Source organism: Homarus americanus, unplaced genomic scaffold (genome assembly GCF_018991925.1).
Source record: "Homarus americanus isolate GMGI-L3 unplaced genomic scaffold, GMGI_Hamer_2.0 scaffold4060, whole genome shotgun sequence".
NCBI classification, from domain to species: Eukaryota; Metazoa; Arthropoda; class Malacostraca; order Decapoda; family Nephropidae; genus Homarus; species Homarus americanus.
The window spans coordinates 519,127-539,978 of record NW_024746161.1 but is presented as its reverse complement, the minus strand read 5'-3'; the positions used below and the strand labels follow the sequence as shown (position 1 = coordinate 539,978).

Below are 20,852 nucleotides of genomic sequence, written 5' to 3'. Positions count from 1 at the left end.
TTGCTGGGAGATTCCAGTGAGTATTTAATTCACAGATTTTTTTGAAGGATAATGGGATCAGAATTGTATCTACTTCATTAACCCTTGTCCTGCTAGGTGAGGAATTGTTTGTACTGTACACTGAGGTGACTTTACAGTGTCCCTGCTTCAGAATGCTACAGCCCCTTTAGTAAAATAGGCTCTGCCAGGAAGTGTGAGATGTTCAGGCTCAGGTATTTCACAAGTCACTTAATGAATGACCTACCATTTTAGGTCATAAAATTAAAGTCAAATAAACCTGAATAAAAATATATATTTACAAAAAGATCTGTGGCACTGCCCATGGTATAACACATTATATAAACAAAAGAACATTAACAAAAGTAATCCTGAAATTTAATTTCAAAATAACAATCCTTATTTGATAGCAGAAGTGTTCAAGGAGAAGGCTATATTAAAATTATATTTTACCTTGTGTGACAGCAGCTGTTTTCTAAATTCCACTGAAAATCATTCATATTTAATATATCCTTATAATGCCTGCATTTTCACATATAATTAAAGCAGCCTTGTACTGATGACCCCATACAATAGATACAGCACAAGTGGCTTGTGAAAATGGCTAGGATTGAAGGCTCACATCGTTAAACCATTTTGTTCATGATAAGCATCACTAGATGCTTAGTGCCAAAGTGGGACTGGATCCTAAGAACTGTTAGATTCCTGATAGGTAAACTGGATCAGTAATATTGCATTGGTAGGTCAAACCAGGCTTGTGTATCTAAAGAATGAGGTGCAGCCATCAACAAACAAATAAAAACTGGGTGACGACACTGAGTAATATTCAGGAAACACAACCAGTCAACAATTCCAATCACAACATCACTTGAAACTTAAAATAATAATAAATAAACACCAGGACACAAATGAACACCTTTTCATTGGTAATAAAACATTTTTACATAATTCTGTGGTGCATATAAAGGACAACACCAAAATATGTCAAAAATGCTTTGTCTGTAATTCAGGCTCTGTTAGTGTGCTACACAACTACTGTGTTCTCCTGAACATAAAGACACGGGTATACAAACATAACATTATATCAGTGTAACCTTACAACATAACATAATCCAACTTCTAAATACTTATAAATGATTGATTGACGCAGCAATGATAAAACACTTGAGGAAAATATTTCACATATTAATTTTATAAATAATTTGTAAAAAAAATCTTAAAATTATCATATAACTGTACAAAAACCTTAAGTATAATGTGCAATAACAAGAACAGCTAATGTTTCCTGGAAATAATGCTAATCAAATTGTGCACAGACTGCATCTAATACAATCTTCTATTTCATTTATTTAATACAAACTTCTATTTCATTTATTCAAACCTTGGTACTTATTATCAACAACAATGGACATGAACACACCTACAAATCCTATGAGGATGAGTGGCTGATTTGCCGCACATTGGCCACATACAGTACAAACAGACTCCAGCTTCAAAATAAATGTCTTCAATTCACTGAGGATTCAAATTTCTTTGACCTGACACACACAAACACCAATTAAAGAACAGCACATACTAAGCTTATCAACCATCTATCAGACCCTAGCTACACTGTATGGTGCAAATAACTCTTGAGATTTCAAATGTTGTACAAGAAGCCAAAAAGAAGTTACATCAAACTCAGCACCTCTAATGTAACTTGTAAATAATGTTACTCAATGGTGTAACTTTTAAATGATGCTACTTTAGTGCTATAATTTTTAAATAATGTACTTTGTGCTGTAACTTGAAATTTATTTTACTTTGTGCTTTAACTTGTAAATAAAGTTACTTTTGATGTAAAATGTAAATGCAGTTACTGTGCTCAATGCTTCCATCATTTGGAAAGACTTGGTGAAAATTTTCCCCATGAAAGTGATGAAGCACCTAGAGCTCCCTTTGAGTTATAAAGCACTTTCTTTATATAAAACAGCCCTTATTAATTCAGTTACCAATAAATAGAGGTTTTAACACACTGAAAGCCTGATTAACTTATCACTGAAGGCTTGTCCAGCAAAACTTTTATTTATCTAATACTATGAACCAGTTTATGTAACTATCCTGGGTAATAAACTTTAATGTCTTTGTTAATAATCATATAATTTATTTACTGTACTATCCAGGGTGGGCGAGATATAACCGACACATAACAAGCAGCTGCCTGAGTAAAAACAATGTGTGTACTTCGACTGCATATATTTTTCACATGTGTATGTTATGTATTATGCAAGATGTGTAGTATGTAAATGTATACTGTGCAGTATGTACAATATACAGTACAGTATTGTGTATCTTGTATGATCATAATGGCAGAATTTATATAGGTTTAAAGTGTCAAGCTATTTCTTGCCAACCTTTATATAGTATAAGGTATCCCAACAAAAACATCAAAGCTATGGTATATTGAGATAATCAAGAAACCAGTTTACCAGATCTTGTATGTATATCATTTTCTACAAATAATCTACCTTTGGCCACAATGTTCTTCACATTTTATTACTCAAGTTTGTTATAGAAACATCAGTGTCATAATGTAGAATAAAAAAAATTCTAGTGAGAGAGATGAGACTTTTGTTCAACCCTAATATTCGTAATGAACATAATGTCCCCCTAATAATCATCTATGGTGAAATCATCTCTTTTAAGATTTTAACAATATAGTACTGGGATATTGCTATATATTATTGCACATAAACTATAACAAAAGCTGGTGAGAGAAATGGTATAACTTACTCATCATTAACAATAACAAAAACAAATACCACAAGTCATAATGAAATTTTCATTACCTCCCAAAGTACCTTAAATATTACTATTCCACAGGACACAAGTACAGTAAATCATTTTGTACAAGACAAATTTTCAGTTTTATATTAAACCTCCAAATTATTGAGTAAAGAAACACACACACCTCCCATCCTGGGCCCAGAGGAACACAGATTTGTACATTCATTTCCTCTTGTAACATGGCAAAGGGAAATACATTTAGTTACAGATCAGCCTCAGAACAACTATGAAAACTCTCTCCTTACATTTTTGTATTATAGCTTAACCAAGGCAGTTAGATGCAAACAGTACAAGCAGGGATCGATTTATAAATGGTTTTCTGGAACAGAACCCTTTCGTAAATTGATGGACACCTGTACAGTACTCCATTTAGGTTGTAAATATAATGTACGAGCCTTTGAGAACCTAGGTCTGGATCTAACTGTATTTTTTTCTTATCACATTCAAACTTTAAGTATGTGGTGCAAGGCTGAGATGCATCATATTTCCTCTATGAATTCAAAATTACAGCCTTATTTTCAGCTACTTGTTTCCTTTAGAGAAACCGAACTCATATGCCCAATATAAGTTAGTTATACATTATATGCTCAATGATATAATGACAAAAACTAATTCAGTTTCTCATTACAGTATCAGCATTAACATTAACACCAACTCTAAAGAAACAGTACCATAGATATTGCATAACAGCATAATTACAGTACAAGAAAAAGTATGTGTCAACTATAAACTGTACAAATGGGTTATTATTTGAACTCTTCCTGTCATCACTTATGCTGCTGGTAATGCCTGACCATTCTACCTCACTCTCTCTCTCTTGTTACATAACTCATTCAATGTTATATAATTACTGAAAATACTTAAATACCAAATCAATCAACAAGGTGTAAAGATGAAGGTCTAAGGATAAAATGATCAAGTCAAGGAATGGAATGTGTAATGAATAGGGTGATCTAAGAACATATATGATGTGAAAAGCGAATGAAATGGAGCTGGATAAAAAAGTGATGATATGAGGTTGAAAAATCAAAACTAAACAAAAATGGCTCGGATAAAATAAAAGTGAATAAAAGAGGTTTTGATGTGTTTCTAAAAATGTATTGGCAAAGTAAACAACTGTATGGTAGAATAATGATTCATATCAATATTAATTAGACAGTAATTAATGGATAAACTAAGGGGAAAAACAAAGGATGGTATGTATGTATGTATGTATGTATGTATGTATGTATGTATGTATGTATGTGTGTATGTAAAATATAGAGGGTACAGGTATATATATGGTATGCTTAGATAATAAGTTCAAGAAGGAAATTTATATAAAAGTAGAGCTAATAAGAGCCTCTCTATCTGGTACTACATGTTTTGAATACTACAGTAGTTATAACCAAAATGCTCTACATATAATGACTTGTAATAAATGAAAGAAAACAATGAAATGAGGTAGCACTGAGGTGTTTGAGCACATGAAGAATAACTGAGGTGAGTACTAGTGCAACAAAGGGAATAGAAAAATAGCAAATGGGCACCAAAGGTCAGGTGACATTATATGTTGGCAAATACACTGTATACACTGGAGAGGAAGGCTAATCTTGTCTAACTATGTTTAGTAAAAGTCTATTGAGCTTGAGGATTAGGCATTTTCTATGCTGGAAACAAATATAAAGTATAGTTATTCTGAAAGGCAAGCTTACACAAACCACTCTGCCATATACATCATATTAATAAAAAAAGTTTGAAAAGTGACCCTTTTTTTCTATTTGGGCACTGTTTGAATTACAGAGGCTTCTCTCTATGCTACTGGACTGGAGAGACACTGTTACCAAAGGAGATCAAGAGAAAGTAGTGACACATCCATTTAACAAAGAATGAGACATCAAGCCATGGCAGGGTAAATCCACACTGTTTCCATCATCCACCACCTCTTCATTGCCCACCTGGACAAAATTAATTTGAGGGAGGAAGGGAGACTGATACAGAAGCATTCTCATCTTTCAGATTTTTTTCAAAATAGGAAGCTACTCCTGTCACCTTAACTGTGCTTAAACCCATATCCCCATGACTCACACACAAGACTTGCCCAAAGGTAATTAAGCTGGCTTAGCTACTTACATGCAGAGTGCTGACAAAATATGTATTGTTCCCTATTGACTCAGGACATTCCCAACCCCCACTTTCTATCTTGATGGCGAGGAGAGAATGTCAATCTCTATTAGCTTAGCACTGGAGGTGAATATTTTCCAATTTTTTTCATACGATTTTCAATCTTTTAATACTGAACATTTAAGTAATAAACTAACAAAATATATATATGGGGGCAGGGTTTTAGCGGATTAAAATGAAGTACTGCACAGTAATGAGAGCTGTGTACCCCATCTATCCCAGGTATGATAAACCAACCAGTAAGAACATAATCATCCACACACAATCAATATGTAACTCCTGACACCACCACACTAGTCCAACTATCCCCTAACATGATATAAGTACAAAACAATCTGAATAACCCAGTACTGGTGGGACCCAGACTAAACTGGGCTTGTGAATTTTCCAGTTTTTTATAACAAGTTCCTCCTCTCAAAACGATAAAACATTTCTGTAGTGAAGGTTCCCAAGTAAGTTACAATTCAGTTTTTCTTGTAACAATCAAAGAGACTGATGAGTCTTGCCAACAACCAGAGTCATGACACAGTGTGATGGGGTCAACCTCTTCCCGGTATCATACACAGAAAAGTATCAACATCATAAGTGCCAACACAACAATGTCTATGAGTCAGCCTCACAGTTCATATAAAATAGGTCTGAACCAGTAAGTTACTTCAGTTTGGGGAGAGACATCATGCTAACGACTTGTGATTTTACTTCATTGGAAGACTTCAGATCATAAGGTAAGCTACACTCAAGTTAATTCAGTAAAAAGAATTGTGCTTTTCATTATGACTATAATCAGAGGCATATATAACACAAATCAATCATGTCCCTTATTTCAAGAAATATATGAATCTAATCACGTGGAGCAACATATCGATCCTACACCTCTCCTCCTGACTGCAATGGCCTAACTATGTGGGTGTCCATCATCCCTTGATTATGACTTTAGCCATCCTTGGAAAAATTGTTGTATAAGTCCATGTTCTCAGCTGGTTTTACTTTTAACTTACCTGATCCTTTAACTATTCATGCAATACTACAATTAAACAAACCTTAAACTTTTATAATGATTGGATTTCCTTCTTAAGCTATGGCTGGTGCACGCCGACACATTTTCTAAAACGTGCCTTTTATGTCTTAACAAAACAAGAGGTAGTATTCAGTATTCTAAACTTATTTTGAATTTAAATACTGCAATTGTTTCATATATGAGACTTGATCACCTAAAAATAAACAAACCTTTGAGAGATGGCTGAACACACATGATATTTTCCTCCATAATATACACACCTGACAAATTACTCTAGAATATATACACCTGACAACTATTTCTAGAATATACACACCTGACAACTTCCTCCACAATATACACTCCTGAAGACTTCCTCCACAATATACACACCTGACAACTTCCTCCACAATATACACTCTTGACAACTTCCTCCACAATATACACACCTGACAACTTCCTCCACAATATACACTCTTGACAACTTCCTCCACAATATACACACCTGACAACTTCCTCCACAATATACACTCCTGAAGACTTCCTCCACAATATACACACCTGACAACTTCCTCCACAATATACACTCTTGACAACTTCCTCCACAATATACACACCTGACAACTTCCTCCACAATATACACACCTGAGAAAGTAAGTAAGAGAGAATGATCAGAAACCACAGGAGGATGGCAGAGGTTGGCTAAATCCTGAGATTTAAATTAGTGATTCTGTTCACATTTTACGAGCGGAAATTCACAAAACCACAGAGGAAACATTGTCACATATGAAACCAGCCGAGTTATTTTGTTTTCAGTATTTTTTTTTAAGGTACAGTACCTGTACCAGTTTTGAGTGACTCATATAAGTGATTTACAAATTTCCGAGGTTATACTGTAATGATAAGAAAATTCAATATACTGTTCAGTATAAGAATGACAGGAATTATCTCATGACCTGCCATCTGTAACACTCATAAAATATGGATTAAACTAACCTTTTCTAGTGCTTGGTACAGTACATAATGACCTGGACATAACTAGTGTCAATGTATGTAAACTAAGCCACTTCACTTCCCCTCAATATACTTAGATCACCTTCAGTAACAGTGGCACAAAGCCATTCGTCAAGCACAGAGAAAGGTATCATGATCAAGATGACACTTTAAAGAAATAAGTAAGAAGTAAAATAGGCTTATAGAAAAGACAAAGTGGTGTGTGTGTTTGCTGTATGCTCTGATCCTGAGAAAGATAACCAGTCTCTCTTTTTTCCAAGTTAATCACATGTACACTCGGTAAAAATAATTATCTTTCAGGAGGGGTCAGATGAATTTGGAACTGAACAATCCTGCTGTCTCATTAGGGTTGGTAGGTGTGATTGTGAGACATTTACTACCTATTATGGTAGGTTAATTTAGTTATTTCATTCAAATTATAAAATTAGTTCGTTGCATTAAGAGTGGTGAATAACAGTATGCCTTACGAGCCTTTATCAAAAACCTTCATTCGTGATGTCATTTTGTTTCTCACAAGAATTGTAAAGATACTTTTTTTTACCGAATTTACCATAAGACGTAACCACACTAAAACCCACCTTTCACATTATAGATGTCAATGTGTATTACCAGAATCTGAACATCCCAGCATTAAAATGCTATACAATGTTTCTTGAGGAAATTTAGCTCTGATTTAGTTTCTTCCAAACAAACCTGAGATGTCTATTTAGATATACTGATGAGCTTTTTAGGTAAGAATCATTAGGAACTAAAGTGCAGAGTCCACTGATCAGTGATATCCTAACCTGAGGTAGTATGGGCCCCCCTCATGAATCCTCTTACAATGTATATGCCAAACAGTAGAACCTTGATATACCCTTGATTTAATGTTAGAGTGGGACTGAGAACTGTCATGGTATATCAAGGGTGTACTGTTTAACATATGAACATGTAACACAACTGCAATATTACACTGTACCACCACCTGGCAAACATCTTCCACACTAAAATGCTTGTCATTAATGGTGAGCAATATTATAAGAATGTGTCAACTTTATGAGATCATTATTTCATTCGCATTGCAATTACCCAGATGTTAGACTTTACATTCACGGAGTAAAAGATAAACAAAGCATAATATAGCCTCATCGCGTTTTATGTGAAATCATTTAACATGTCTGGAATACCGAGTGCGTTCCATTTATACTCTTTTTTATTTTATGTGAGCGGGATTTTGGTTTAAAGCAATTAGTCACAAGACTGAGTTTGTCGCCAACATGGACTGGCAGCACGGTTAAAAGACATTGCAAGCACAGTGCTGTGTGTGTCGGCAGCTTCCACGGCTTCCCGCCTCACTCAGTCTGTTCTTACGTAGCCATCTTATGTGATACAGTATTATCATTTGTGTGTATGGTTTGTACATGTTCTTGCTGTAGCAATAGACTCTAACCCTTGTATCATGACTGAGTGCCAAGGGTGCCAGTGTGCCCCCAAAAATAGCAAAAAGCCTTAACCAGTGATGTGAAAATGGACATAATTAACTGCTATGATGGAGGTAACACACAGTTGATAACAAGTGTGTGTTTGGCCTTTGTGAGTTGACACTGTGCATGATACATAATAATGCTTCAAAAATGAAAATGCCCAATATGGAACCTCATTGATTGCAACTAAGACATCATAATCTTGAAGCTCTATTATGAAAAAAGTGGAAAGGATGTTAAGCACATGGATTGTGCATCAAAACCAGCAAAACGTTCCCATAAGCATTCTTGTGATACAAGCAAGGCACAAAGCATTTATGAGGACTTAGCATCAGAAGAAGATGGAGAAGTGATGGCATTAAATGCAAGTTCTAGGTGGTTTGTGAACTTTCAGAAGTGTTGCAGTTACCACATCAAAATGACTGGAAGTCCCAAAATGTTCTAGCAGACATCAACTGCTATAAAGATATCCCTCATGGGAAGACAATGAAAGCCTCGCAGCTGACATTGCATTCATTACAAAATAAATTAATTAATAAAAAATAAATAATAATAAATAAATACATAAATCATAAGGACGACAAGCCACTAACATCTATCGGTGTCAGAGGCCAGCTGCATCTCTTACCCGCTCAAGCATCATCACCACCTTCACCAACCTGGTCATCTGACACAGATAATCCCCTTCCTCAATAACTCTTCCAGTCCCCTCACCTCCACCACCAGCATGCAATCAGAAGAAGCAGTCAATGTAAGTGGCAGAATTACCTTTGTCTCAGTTTCTACTGTCACTTAGTAAAATTTAATAAGATTTGGCAGAAGATTGTACAGTAGTTTTTCATTGTTTAAATATTAAGTAGAGTACAATCATTAATAAAAAAACCTAACCTCAATCTTTTACATCATTCATCATGGGATAATATTTTTTATTTACACGGTTTTGAACTACTCGACCATTTTTAAGAACTTAACTATCATGTAAATTGAGAGGTGGCTGGACAATCAATGAGGCTCTTGAAACAAATTTAAATAAAACAAATAAGCTAAGAGCAAAACAAAATAAAATAAAATTTTACTTAAAAGAGGATTTGGAGAGAATAGAGATCAAGGGGTCAGTGGCTTATACAGGTATTGTAAATCATTAATAAACTAGACAAACTAAACTGACACGGGGTGATGAAATGATTTACAGATGTGTTTTGAAATTAACTAAGATCTTACCCCTTTATCAAACATTTTTCTATTACAGTATCAAATTTATTAAGATGATTTTTTTTTCCAAAACCCATTGAATTGGTCTAGATATTAGTTGAACTAGTTACTAGTCAGAGGAGGCAGTGTAACATTCCAGATCAAATCCAAACCATTTTATGCTTGGGTACACTTAAACCAACATGGCCAATAATGACTCTTGATGTAGTTAAATGCAACATAAAATGCATTTTTCCATATGAAATAAATTTGTCTTGAAGTACAAACAAATGAATATCCCCACCATGACTCCCCAATCGAACCTTGGGATATACTGTATGAAAAATGAATCTAACTTTTCCTGCTGTGGCCTCGATTGAAGTTGATACATTTTAAAAAAATGTTGAGGAAATGGAGATAGAGAGCATATTTTAGATGGTTACCATGGGCAGATTTGTATGCTAGAGCCCTCATGTACTGTTACTCTAGAAATTATCTCATAAAAATGACAAAAACCTAACAACAATGCTGACAGTGATATGGCTAACATAAGCTTCTCGTGATAAAAACTAGCACAAAGTGGCTAACATAAGCTTCTCGTGATAAAAACTAGCACAAAGATGAAAAAATAATATAACATGCAAACAAGTTTTCATCTATATGAGCAGCTGGACTTTTGGTCACCCATTATAAATAGATATACTGTACAACAAAGTGTGTTCTCTCTTATGGATAATTGTTATGGTAAACTTCATTGTGACTACAGTCAGTTCTGCTATAACGCGATAGTTGTGTTCTTGTAAAACATCGTGTTATACAAATTTGCGTAATAGAAATAACAGGGCTTATGGAGAAAATAGGGTTAGGTGCAGATTACTACTCGAAATCGAAAAAAATTTAGTAGTTAGCCTAACACAAAGGATAGCACAGTCTAAATAAATGTTACATTCATATCTAATAATGAAATCATACAGTAAATTTAACACTTTACCTTGAAAAAATATGAATATAACTTGATGGGGAGAAGGGTGATTTTGAGGTAGATAACATCGAGCTTCTCTTCAAGGGTTATTGCCTTTCTTTTACTATCATCACCGGGAATGCGATCACCAGAACGCTTCTTGGAGATATTCTTCTTTACCATATTCACAGTTAATACCACAAAATTGGAGAAATAGTAAGCAAAAATCGCATTACAGCAAACAAGCGTTCGCGTTTTACAAATATCGTTCCTCTATTCATAAATCGCGTTAGAGCCAATTCGCAATGTCAAAACACGCGCTATAGCAGAACTCACTGTATTACTGTACTTTCTCATGTCATACCTTAATCTGTCAAAGGTATCTACTCCTGGCTTTAAGTATTTTTTACTATCCCCTTCACTAAAAATTTCAAGTGCTAAATCCACTGTCTTTAACTACAATAGCCGCATCAATAAATAAGTTGCCTCACCAATAAACTGAAGGTATTAAGATGGTCTGAGAAGTAACTGCAGAATTCTGCATGCTTCCTACTTTGAATGCCTAAAACAGTAAGAATGATACAGAAAATAGTTTGTTCAAAGTTTAGTAACCAGCATATGAGATCCAGGGATTTTTCATTTAGAGTTGAAATTGTGTTTTAATCAGTGATGTAATCGAGACCGAAAATTTGAAACAGACCGCTCATATTTCAGCCTTTATGAGTTACTTGAAGATTAAGCCACCTCTTCAACCCAGCTTAATCAACCTGAAATTTACCCATCCCAAAACTATCTGGTGGGGAGGGGGGGCTAATATTCATGTGATCCATAAATGCTAAAATTGCAAATGGTCTAGTTTGTGGTCTTGGTCTCATCTACATCCCTGGTTTTAATGTGTGCTATATCTGTGTTACAATACTGGTTTACATATCTGATCATTGCATTTAAGGTCTTGTTTATGAGTCTGAATAAAAGTAAGCATTTTGACACAGCACAAAGAAAACGTCTCAGCAAAATTAAAGAAAAATCTCGAAAATCTTGGGAGTCAGATAACACTCCAGCCCAGTCATGGAATGGGTTTCAAATTATATTCCATTCAAGCGTTTACATATCATACGCTTACATATCAATGTGATAATCAAATAATTGCACAAAATGTGGCACAATTAATAATTTGGTAATTCCAGAGAGATCATTAATATTCAAGAACAATAAAATGTAATTCTGTCCAAGATCTTACCTGGAAAAGCATTTCCACCAAGTTTAAAAAAGTTATTAAAAAACGAGGGCTTATTGTACTTACAAGACTTAAGTCTACTAAGAGACCCACACACATCTGGAAGATGCCAGATGCATCCTCGTCATGTAGTCTCATCGTTTCATGCTGAGACAAAAATGATGAAATCTGTTTTATCTAAACAACATATTAATGAAAAAAGTTCAAGTAATAAGGTTTAAAGAATTTCTGATGTTTTGACACTTGAACGTATGGAGAAAAATAGCAACTTAAAGATTTGGCGAACATAGATTAACTTGCTCTGAAAGCAAAAAAATCAATGTACAAGTAAAGTACAGTATTACAGAAATGAGAGTATATAATCATATACAATAATAAATGGTTAAGAATGAGGTTTTAGTTTTACAATTTTGGAGAGAAGATCTCTAATAACACTGAAGGTTCCGTTACTTTATTTGATATAGAGGAAAATACTGTTCAACCATTTTATTAGTGACACCCGAGGTAATGAAGTCAATACTATATGGTTACTACTGAATCCCTTTAAGTTTTTGTCTTTGTAATGGAATATTTAAAGTATGAAATTTGTTCATTCAAATTAAGGAAGACTAATTGACTACCACTGTTCATGCCAAGGCAGGTACTGTAATGATTTGTAAAACTTCTATTGAGCATCCAATGATTAACTGAAAAAATGAAGCACAAAATACAAAGATATATATATATATATATATATATATATATATATATATATATATATATATATATATATATATATATATATATATATATATATATATATATATATATATAGTTATTTATTTATATGCAATTAATTCACTGTAGGTGAGCACTATCTAAGTATATGCTGATAACCACATATGAAACAAGAAAACACCAAGTTTCCAAGTGCTCATGTAAAGGTGAGTGACCCAACCCTTTCACCTTTTGAACTGAATATGGTGGACACTTGCTGTCCTTAGGGACTTGATCTCACTCTCCTTTACTGCATATATTAGCCTTGTCAGTAATTACTCCTTAGTCTGTACTCACCCCTAAAGATGTGAATTACATGAAAGCACTTGGAAACTTGGTGTTTTCTTGTTTCTTATGTGGTTATCAGCACTAGACCACTAGATTTATATCAACTGCATCATCCTAAAGCCTCAACTACAATAACAATAATGTGTGTGGTGGCTGTAGTTCACTCACCCAAGTTTCAAATTTTTACAGAGGAGGTACCGTAATACTGTATGTGACTGATATCTAGTTTGAGCCAATACTAGTACAGTATAATTATGCCCCCAATGGCTTCTTTTAAAAAACAACTGACTCACATATATCCAAACAAAGAGATGGAGGCTATACCTATCCCATCTCAAGCCGTCAGTGATATGCGACACCAGAACTATACCGTACATGCCTGATGCTGTCGGTTGAGTTATAAATATTCTGTACAGACCACACTGTAGCTATGGGCCATCTCTTTCTTCTTCAGTCATAAAAAAAAAATCACAGATGATCCGCACTTCCTTTTGTACTGATATTACTGTCTTTATAAAAACTTCCTGGGCTGTCAGTAACTGAGGGGAGAAGGAAAAAGTGAAACTAGGACTTGATCATATATATGACCACTTGTGCTAACTTCAAAATGTTAGAATATCTTTCCTAATGCTAACCTTTACCTTAAACAATAAACAATGACCATTACAATGTTAAGTTCTACTTGATAAAACACATAATCACCCTCTCATCATTTCTCCCTCTGGATTACAAAATGTTATTTCCCATCGCTTGCTCTCTGTCATCATATACTGTACAGGTATCCCTCGTGATATGAACGTTCTAGATACAAAAATTCGCTTATACAAATTTCCTATACCGACACCACTCTTTTGAGATACGAAAGCTTCCCCAGCTTATACGAATTTGGGTCCGGGCAAAACTTCAAATCGCATGCCAGGAGTCAGCTGGAGTGCCCATCTTGGGGAGAGATGCACAGAGTTAGGCTCTTACTCAGCCCACCTTCTTGTGGTGAACCCAGACTGCCTTCTCATAAGGTAATGTACCAAAGTTATAAAGGGGGTCCCCGACTTATGCACGTCTGACTTACGAACGCCCACTGATACGAACGTGATTAAACTTCAAATTTACAGTATCTTATTTACCCGATGACTTATTTTTTACTTTCATTTACTATATTCTGTAATTCTAATTCATCTTTTCTCTTAAATTAAGTTATTTTAGATGTATATAAGGACTTAGGCTATGATATAGTGGGATTTTAAACATTGTTCTGGGGTGGCTCTTCTTCTGTCCAACTGTTAGATAGGGTGGAATCAAAGGCATTTTGTCTTATTGACTCTCCTCCTTTAGTTGGTAATCTTTCTTCCCTTTCTCTTCGCTGCAATGTTGCTTCACTCTCTCTCTTTTACAGGTACTTTAACGGGCATTGTTCGGTGGATTTGGCATCCTGTGTACCACCGGCAAGGCAGTGGACTCGTAACACTCGTCTTGCGCGCGGTGCCCACAGTTTCTCTGTGGCTGTTGGTCACACTAGAATAACCCGTTGTAGTACATCCTTATTTCCTCACACAGCCAAACTGTGGAATGCTCTGCCTTCTTCTGTGTTTCCACACTCATACAATCTATCTCACTTTAAAAAGCTGGTTTTCCGGCATCTTCGTGGTGTAGATTTATATAATCCTTTTTTTTCTTCTATTTTTAATTTCTTTTTACAGTACTCTTATTTTTTCGCCCCCTAGGCCCAGTTGTGAGTCGATGACCTGTGCTCAGATGGGCTATTCCCCGAAACAAAAACAAGTGCAGTATGCACATAGCATGTGTTCCGACTTATGTATGTACGTATCAGACTTAAGAATGTCCTCAAGAAATGAACCTGTGAGTAACCCGGGGACCCCCTGTACAGTATTTTCTTTCTTTTTTTCTTCTTATATGTTAGGTAGCAATTTCATGTGTTAGGTAGTAAGTGTGTAGTGTAGGAGAGGCGCAATGAGGGAGGTGCGGATGTTGGTGATATCCTCCCCCTAATGGGCGAAGCCGAGAATTGTGTTATTTATATTTTTCAACTCGTATTTTCGGGTAGATGTACATACGGTAAACCCTCAATAACTTGGCATTTGATAACTCGGAATTTCATATAACTCGGCATGGATAGGGTCTCGGAATGCTTTATGGTATAACTTGGCAAATGCCGAAATATATAAAATTATCTGGGAAAATCTTGACATATCTGGCCACCTGTCACCTACCATGCCTCTGTGTCACCTACTATGGTGCTTCATTCTTTGCCTGCAGTGCTGGTAAGTGTTACTTTTTTTTATGTTTAGTAATTACATATACAGTACACATATATACCTGTAGGTCAATAATTTTTTTGTGTATTTTTGTGAGATGGGGGAGGAAGGTGCCTTGATAAGTCGGAATTTGGGATAACTCGGCAAGGCCAGAGCCCCATATGTCCCGAGTTATCGAAAGTTTGCTGTAAATTTCATTCACTTTTTTTTACTCTGTTACATGCACATACAATCTTCATACAGAATGAGCAAATTTATTTTTTTAATAATTATACAGTAAAAAACAAAGTGAATAAAATGTTTTTAAGTCCCTGGGACTCGTGGGAGGGGTAGTTCTGCAGAAGGGGGTGTGCAGAGTCACTATCTCAGCTTTCAGCTATGCTGTGAGTTGTCTTACTGTTATTTTCAACTCGTATTTGTAGGTATATATAAGTATTTTTTTTTATACGGTTACATGCACACACAATCTTCATACAGAATGTGCCAAAAAATTATAAAATAATTATCTTAAAGTCATAAACATAAAGGAATTAAACATTATGTGTATGTAGAAGCAAGTACCAAGGATGGGAGGGAGAAAGCTATGGCTGGGATTCCATCACCCACTCAGTGCTCTACTGTCTCCCCATCTCCTGCCAAATGGCAACACAGTAGTGTTTCTTTTATTTATTATTAACATGCTTTTTTATTCTTCAGATTTACTGGTACAGTACATATTGTTTTAAGTACAAAGAATAAGTTCTTCCACAAGCAAACCTCCCATCCATTCATCCCACGAAACAGTTCAGGCAGTCACCCAGCTGACTCACAGATGTGTGGTGGCCGCAGGTGGTGTGAATACCATGATGTCACGTCGGGATGGAGCACTGCCATATATTTATAGCCCACTAACCCACCATCTCATAACACATTTACATCCCACATTTGTTCTCCATTTTTCTTATTTTATAGTTTTATATTATATTTTCCATATTTCTAAGCCACATTAAAGTATTACAATGATTTTTCCGCCACTTTAATAGTTTCATTACAAGTAACAATATACGAGGTGGCTAGGCTGAAAATTTGGCGATACAGGTATAGCCAAGGCCTTGGCTATAATTGCCTCCACACACACGTTCACTTCTCACACATACACACCCATGCTCTTCATTTTTCAAATTTTATAGTTTTATTATATTTTCTTTATTTCTAAGTCACATCATTTATATAGAGTGGAATAATTGTTAAAGAAGTCTGTTTTTTTGACAAACGCTTCAGGAGTTAGCAGACGCGACCATCTTGCAGTAATGTCCCAAAGTTGAGCATTTTTCTTCTTCATGTTTTAGGTTGTAATTTCATGTGTTAGGCCATAAATTAGAGTAGTTGTGTACTATTTATCACTAATTAGGTAGGTTTTGTTCTTGTTTATGAACCAATTTCATGTTTTTGGGGGGTATGATATTGGGGAATTTTCGTCATTGGGGAAGCGAACCCTAATTTTTCCATTGTCCTTTCATTCGTGATACGTAAATTCACATAACGAATATTTTTGGGGGGGAACCTAACCCATTCGTATCTCCAGGGACACCTGTATACATTTTTCCCTAATAAATAAATAAAAAAAATTCATGTGATTACGGTTTGACATTAGTTAATGAAAAAGTTGCATCCAATTTATCTACAAAATTTAAAAATGAATACAGTGCTGGAAATGAAAACAAAATCAGAAACACCGAGGGGAAGTTGATTCTGAATATTGGTAAGGAGTCAATTGAAATTACCAACACAAAGACACAATAAGACATACATTATACAGTAAGTTGAGTAGTATCAATCATTCCAAACTCCACTTTCTGTGTTGGATCTCACATACTAGATAGACAAAGTCCCTTACATAGTCCCTGAACCCAAAAACAAAGGATCTGTACTAGTATGACCACACATTCCCTGATCCCAAAAGGAAGTCAGCCCAAGAAGTAATACCATGATTATTAGGTGCTAGCTTAAAGGAATTGAGTAAGTGGTTTAAACATATATGTTCATTGTCTGTTAATTGCACTTACAAGGAAATGTTCAAGACAGATATAAACTCTTCATATTCTACAAAATCCTTGCTTTAAATAAGGTGTCCTAAAAGTCTTTACCCAATCGGGGGAGGGCAACACAATAGTAATTGTACTTCTACAGCAATACAATAGAATTTATATGTGTTGCTATATGCACTGTAGGGTGTGTCATAGGAGGGAAGATCAGCTAAAACTAATGGTCCATCACTTTTTTGGCAGATTTTAGTGTATTTAAACAGAAAATAATTTCAGTTTCAATATTTTGCAACCTTTTGCTAGGTAAATTTTAGCGTGAAATTTATCGAAAATCTAACGTACAGCTGCATTAGTGCATTACAATTAAATAGTGAACATTGCTTTCTGACTTCATTCTTTAACAACCCAACTAACAATATTTATTTCTGTTTCAGATTCTGATGCATTTATAAGTTGATAATATTTGCGATGGCTGCTTGTGTCAGGACGAGGAACCAAAAATCCAGCCATCTCAGTCACTATCTTTGGGTCTGGGAGAGAGCTCCTGAAGTTGGAGTTGCCTACATTGAGAGATGCTTTGAGATACGGTGTTTTAATCAGGCAAATCAGTGAAAAGACCAAAGAACTTACACAAACAAAGACATTAAGCAGTGATATGACCAAAGCTGTCTTGGAGCAGTACACTGGCTAACGCTCAGTTCAAGCCTCCAGTCATAACAAGTCAGAAGAAGATTAGTGAGATCATAAGAGCCAGTTGGGAAAAGGCAAGAGATATCTCTTGGGAGAAAACTTGCAGTTAAGGACAGCTTTGCCAAGCAACTGGACCAGTTATTTGACATAATTACTTGCGGCGTGCCCAATTGTTCTCTCTGTCCTGGAGTTTGATGCGATCGTGACTGTAAACCGAGGTCTACATCTCCTGTATTTATTTGCTGCAACTGAAGATTCTGTGATCGAATCATTTGTCAAAGCACAGAGAGAGAAGACTGGCATAGGGGCTCTCATGATTTCTAGCCAAAATATTCGAGGTCCAAGAGACAGGAGGCTGCCACAGAGAGACAGAAGAGGAGAAGAGTTGCCGAGGAAAAGAGACTTGAGAAGGCCCAGGGTGAGGTAAAAAAGGCCGATGATTGGAGTCAAGCTGATTCAGAGTTTAATAACTTCCCCATGGCTGATCCAAGTGCTGACCAGGAGAATGGTGACTTTGTCCCTAACCCAGAAAATAATGATCCCAAACTTTCCAGGCATAAGATTCGAAATAGGAAAGATATCCCGAGCATAGCTCTGGCCAGCATGCGACACCACACTGGTCTCAGAGAAACTGCAGAGATAGCAACAGCTGCCTGGATTGACGGTGGTTTGATAACACCTGATGATGTTCACCTGGTGATAGATCATAACAAAGTAAGGAGAGCTCAGGAGAAACTTGTCAGTAACCTAGAAGAGGAGTTTGATAAGGGGATAAGAGAAAATGGAATCAATTGTTTGTTCTTTGATGGGAGAAGGAATGACACTAAAGTGTTCATGAAAGTTGGAGATTCTGACAAGTTGTTCCCTGCCATGGTGAAGGAGGAACACTACTCCTGCTGCAGTGAACCAGGAGGGAAATATTTGTGGCATTTCACTCCAGAGAAAGATGACATCAGGAAACCAGCTGAGATAGTGGCAGATAACATTATGTGAACTGGCTCAGAGAGAGGAGCGTAGACCAGACCCTGCAGGCCATTGGAGGGGGACAGCACCAACACGAACACAGAATTAGCAGGGGGGGTCATACAGTGGATAAGCGGAAGATTGGGAGAGAGCTGGTCTGGATTGTTTGTGACCTCCACACCAGCAGTTGCTACTCCAGACACATCTGATCCAGGCTGGATGTAGGAACTCTTTCAAACAACAGATGGTCTGGTCTCTTGGCAAGATGTTTGGACTCTGCTGCTGAGTTAGAAATAAATCCGAGCTTTGAAAAATCACAGTTGGCCCTCCACTCGTTGAGCTTGCACATACTGTCATTGACGACCTGAGTACTGACCAGTACTATGGTTACATGATTTGCAGTGCCATCAAAACTGGGGTCATGCCTGATAGACTTGTTTACCTGCAGATAGGTCCAGTCTCACATTCTAGGTGGCTCACAACGGCTCTCAGGTTCTGCAGAATTTGGGTCGCTCATCATAAACTGAAAGGGAACCAGCTTCACAACCTGAGACTTATTGTCCAATTCATCGTGAGTGTCTACTTGCCAAATTGGTTCAACACCAAGGTCAAGTCATCGTTCTCCGAAGGTCCGAGGCATGTTCTCTTCCAGCTTGAGCTCCTGAGGAGTCAGCCAAGGAAGGTTGTTCAGATTGTGGAGCAGACTGTGAGGAGATCTTCCTGGTATGCTCATCCCGAGGCAGTTCTGCAGACAATGCTCTGCAGTAAGGATGAGGAAGAGAGAGAGTGGCAGTCAAAAAGATCTTGGATATGAGACTTATGAGAGGATCTGGGCATGACGAATCAGTTGGTGACGATTCCTTCAGGGTCAGGAAGACTCCTGAAGTCAATCTAGGTGCCAAGACCCTCACTGATCTCATAGATCTGGATAACATCCAGGCTGGCAGTGAGCCCCCTCTTACCTGCAGCCTCACCAATGTTCAAGTCAGAGCTTTCCTGGACAACCCCATGCATGTCCCTGCCTGGCCCTCGCACACCCCGAGTATAGAGCGTTATGTACAGCAAGTGAGCGAGGCCAGCAGTCACGTGTACAGCCAGGAGAGGAGGGAAGGCTACATCCGAGCTCAGGTGGTCAGCAGGGAGGTGATGAGTAGAAACAGAAGCAAGAAAGACATGTTCTCTATGGTGTGCAGCAACACCGGGTCGTAGTAGTAAAACCGGTTTTTGTATTTGATTATTTTGTTTTCTAAAGGAATATTAAATTTAATAAATGTGTCAAGATCATTCGTTTCACTATTCTGGATCATTTTCATCCTAATAAATTAACCTGATACATTTACTTTACTTTAAATAAGCTATTTAGTGGTGTTGGTAAAAGGGTGGGAATACTGAATTTTCATAAGATTTCAAGTTAAAATTTACCTAGCACAAAATGAAAACTTTTCAAATCTGAAGATATCACATGATTCTGCACATAGAACTTCATCATTATTACCATGGGCCGATTTTTCAAACTCAAAAAAAAAAAAAATTCGCCTCCGTATGACACACCCTAATATGCAGTGATTAAAAATAAAATTAATGTGTTTGTGTGTGTGTTATCATGTATCACTGTGAGCAGAGACTCTTCGAGTACCGATAGATACAATTTCTATGTTACCAGATTGTACAATATGCAATAATAAAAATAATTATAATAATAATAATAATAATAATAATAATAATAATAATAATAATAATAATTTTTATAATGATAATAATTATTATTATAATAATTATTAAAAATGGGAACTACTCTGTGTAACTAAATATATAATACATACAAATACTTTTCCATTAATATAGATGTTTCTCTGATACACTGGCATAATTAAAAATAATAATAATTCACTTCTGACATTAACAAAAACACTGCATTTCAAAAGTGATAATTCCTATATGTCTGAGAATTACTATACTGTGTTTAGAAATACATTATACTAAACATAATAAGCTGCCTACAAAATATG

The 20,852-nt window shown here is 36.1% G+C and overlaps 1 protein-coding gene and 1 long non-coding RNA gene across 3 annotated transcripts in view; both read right to left on the bottom strand.

Moving 5' to 3' along the window:
• Nucleotides 1–274: 274 nt before the first annotated feature.
• Nucleotides 275–10,515, bottom strand: LOC121878996. Its single transcript, XR_006091265.1, has 2 exons — nt 6,489–10,515; nt 275–6,320 (listed from the first exon to the last, which is right to left on the bottom strand). It is a non-coding gene; the product is annotated as an uncharacterized LOC121878996 (long non-coding RNA).
• A 353-nt stretch (nt 10,516–10,868) lies between these two features.
• Nucleotides 10,869–20,852, bottom strand: part of LOC121879082 (zinc finger MYND domain-containing protein 11-like) — a 31,850-nt gene continuing 21,866 nt past the window's right edge. Inside the window, exon 4 of one of the 2 annotated variants that reach the window (XM_042385583.1) lies at nt 10,869–11,996. In XM_042385583.1, coding sequence (XP_042241517.1) covers nt 11,984–11,996 — 13 coding nt within the window. In that variant the 3' untranslated portion in view covers nt 10,869–11,983. Of the gene's footprint in view, nt 11,997–12,958; nt 13,433–20,852 lie in introns of those variants that run through there. The other variant, XM_042385584.1, reaches the window with a different exon arrangement.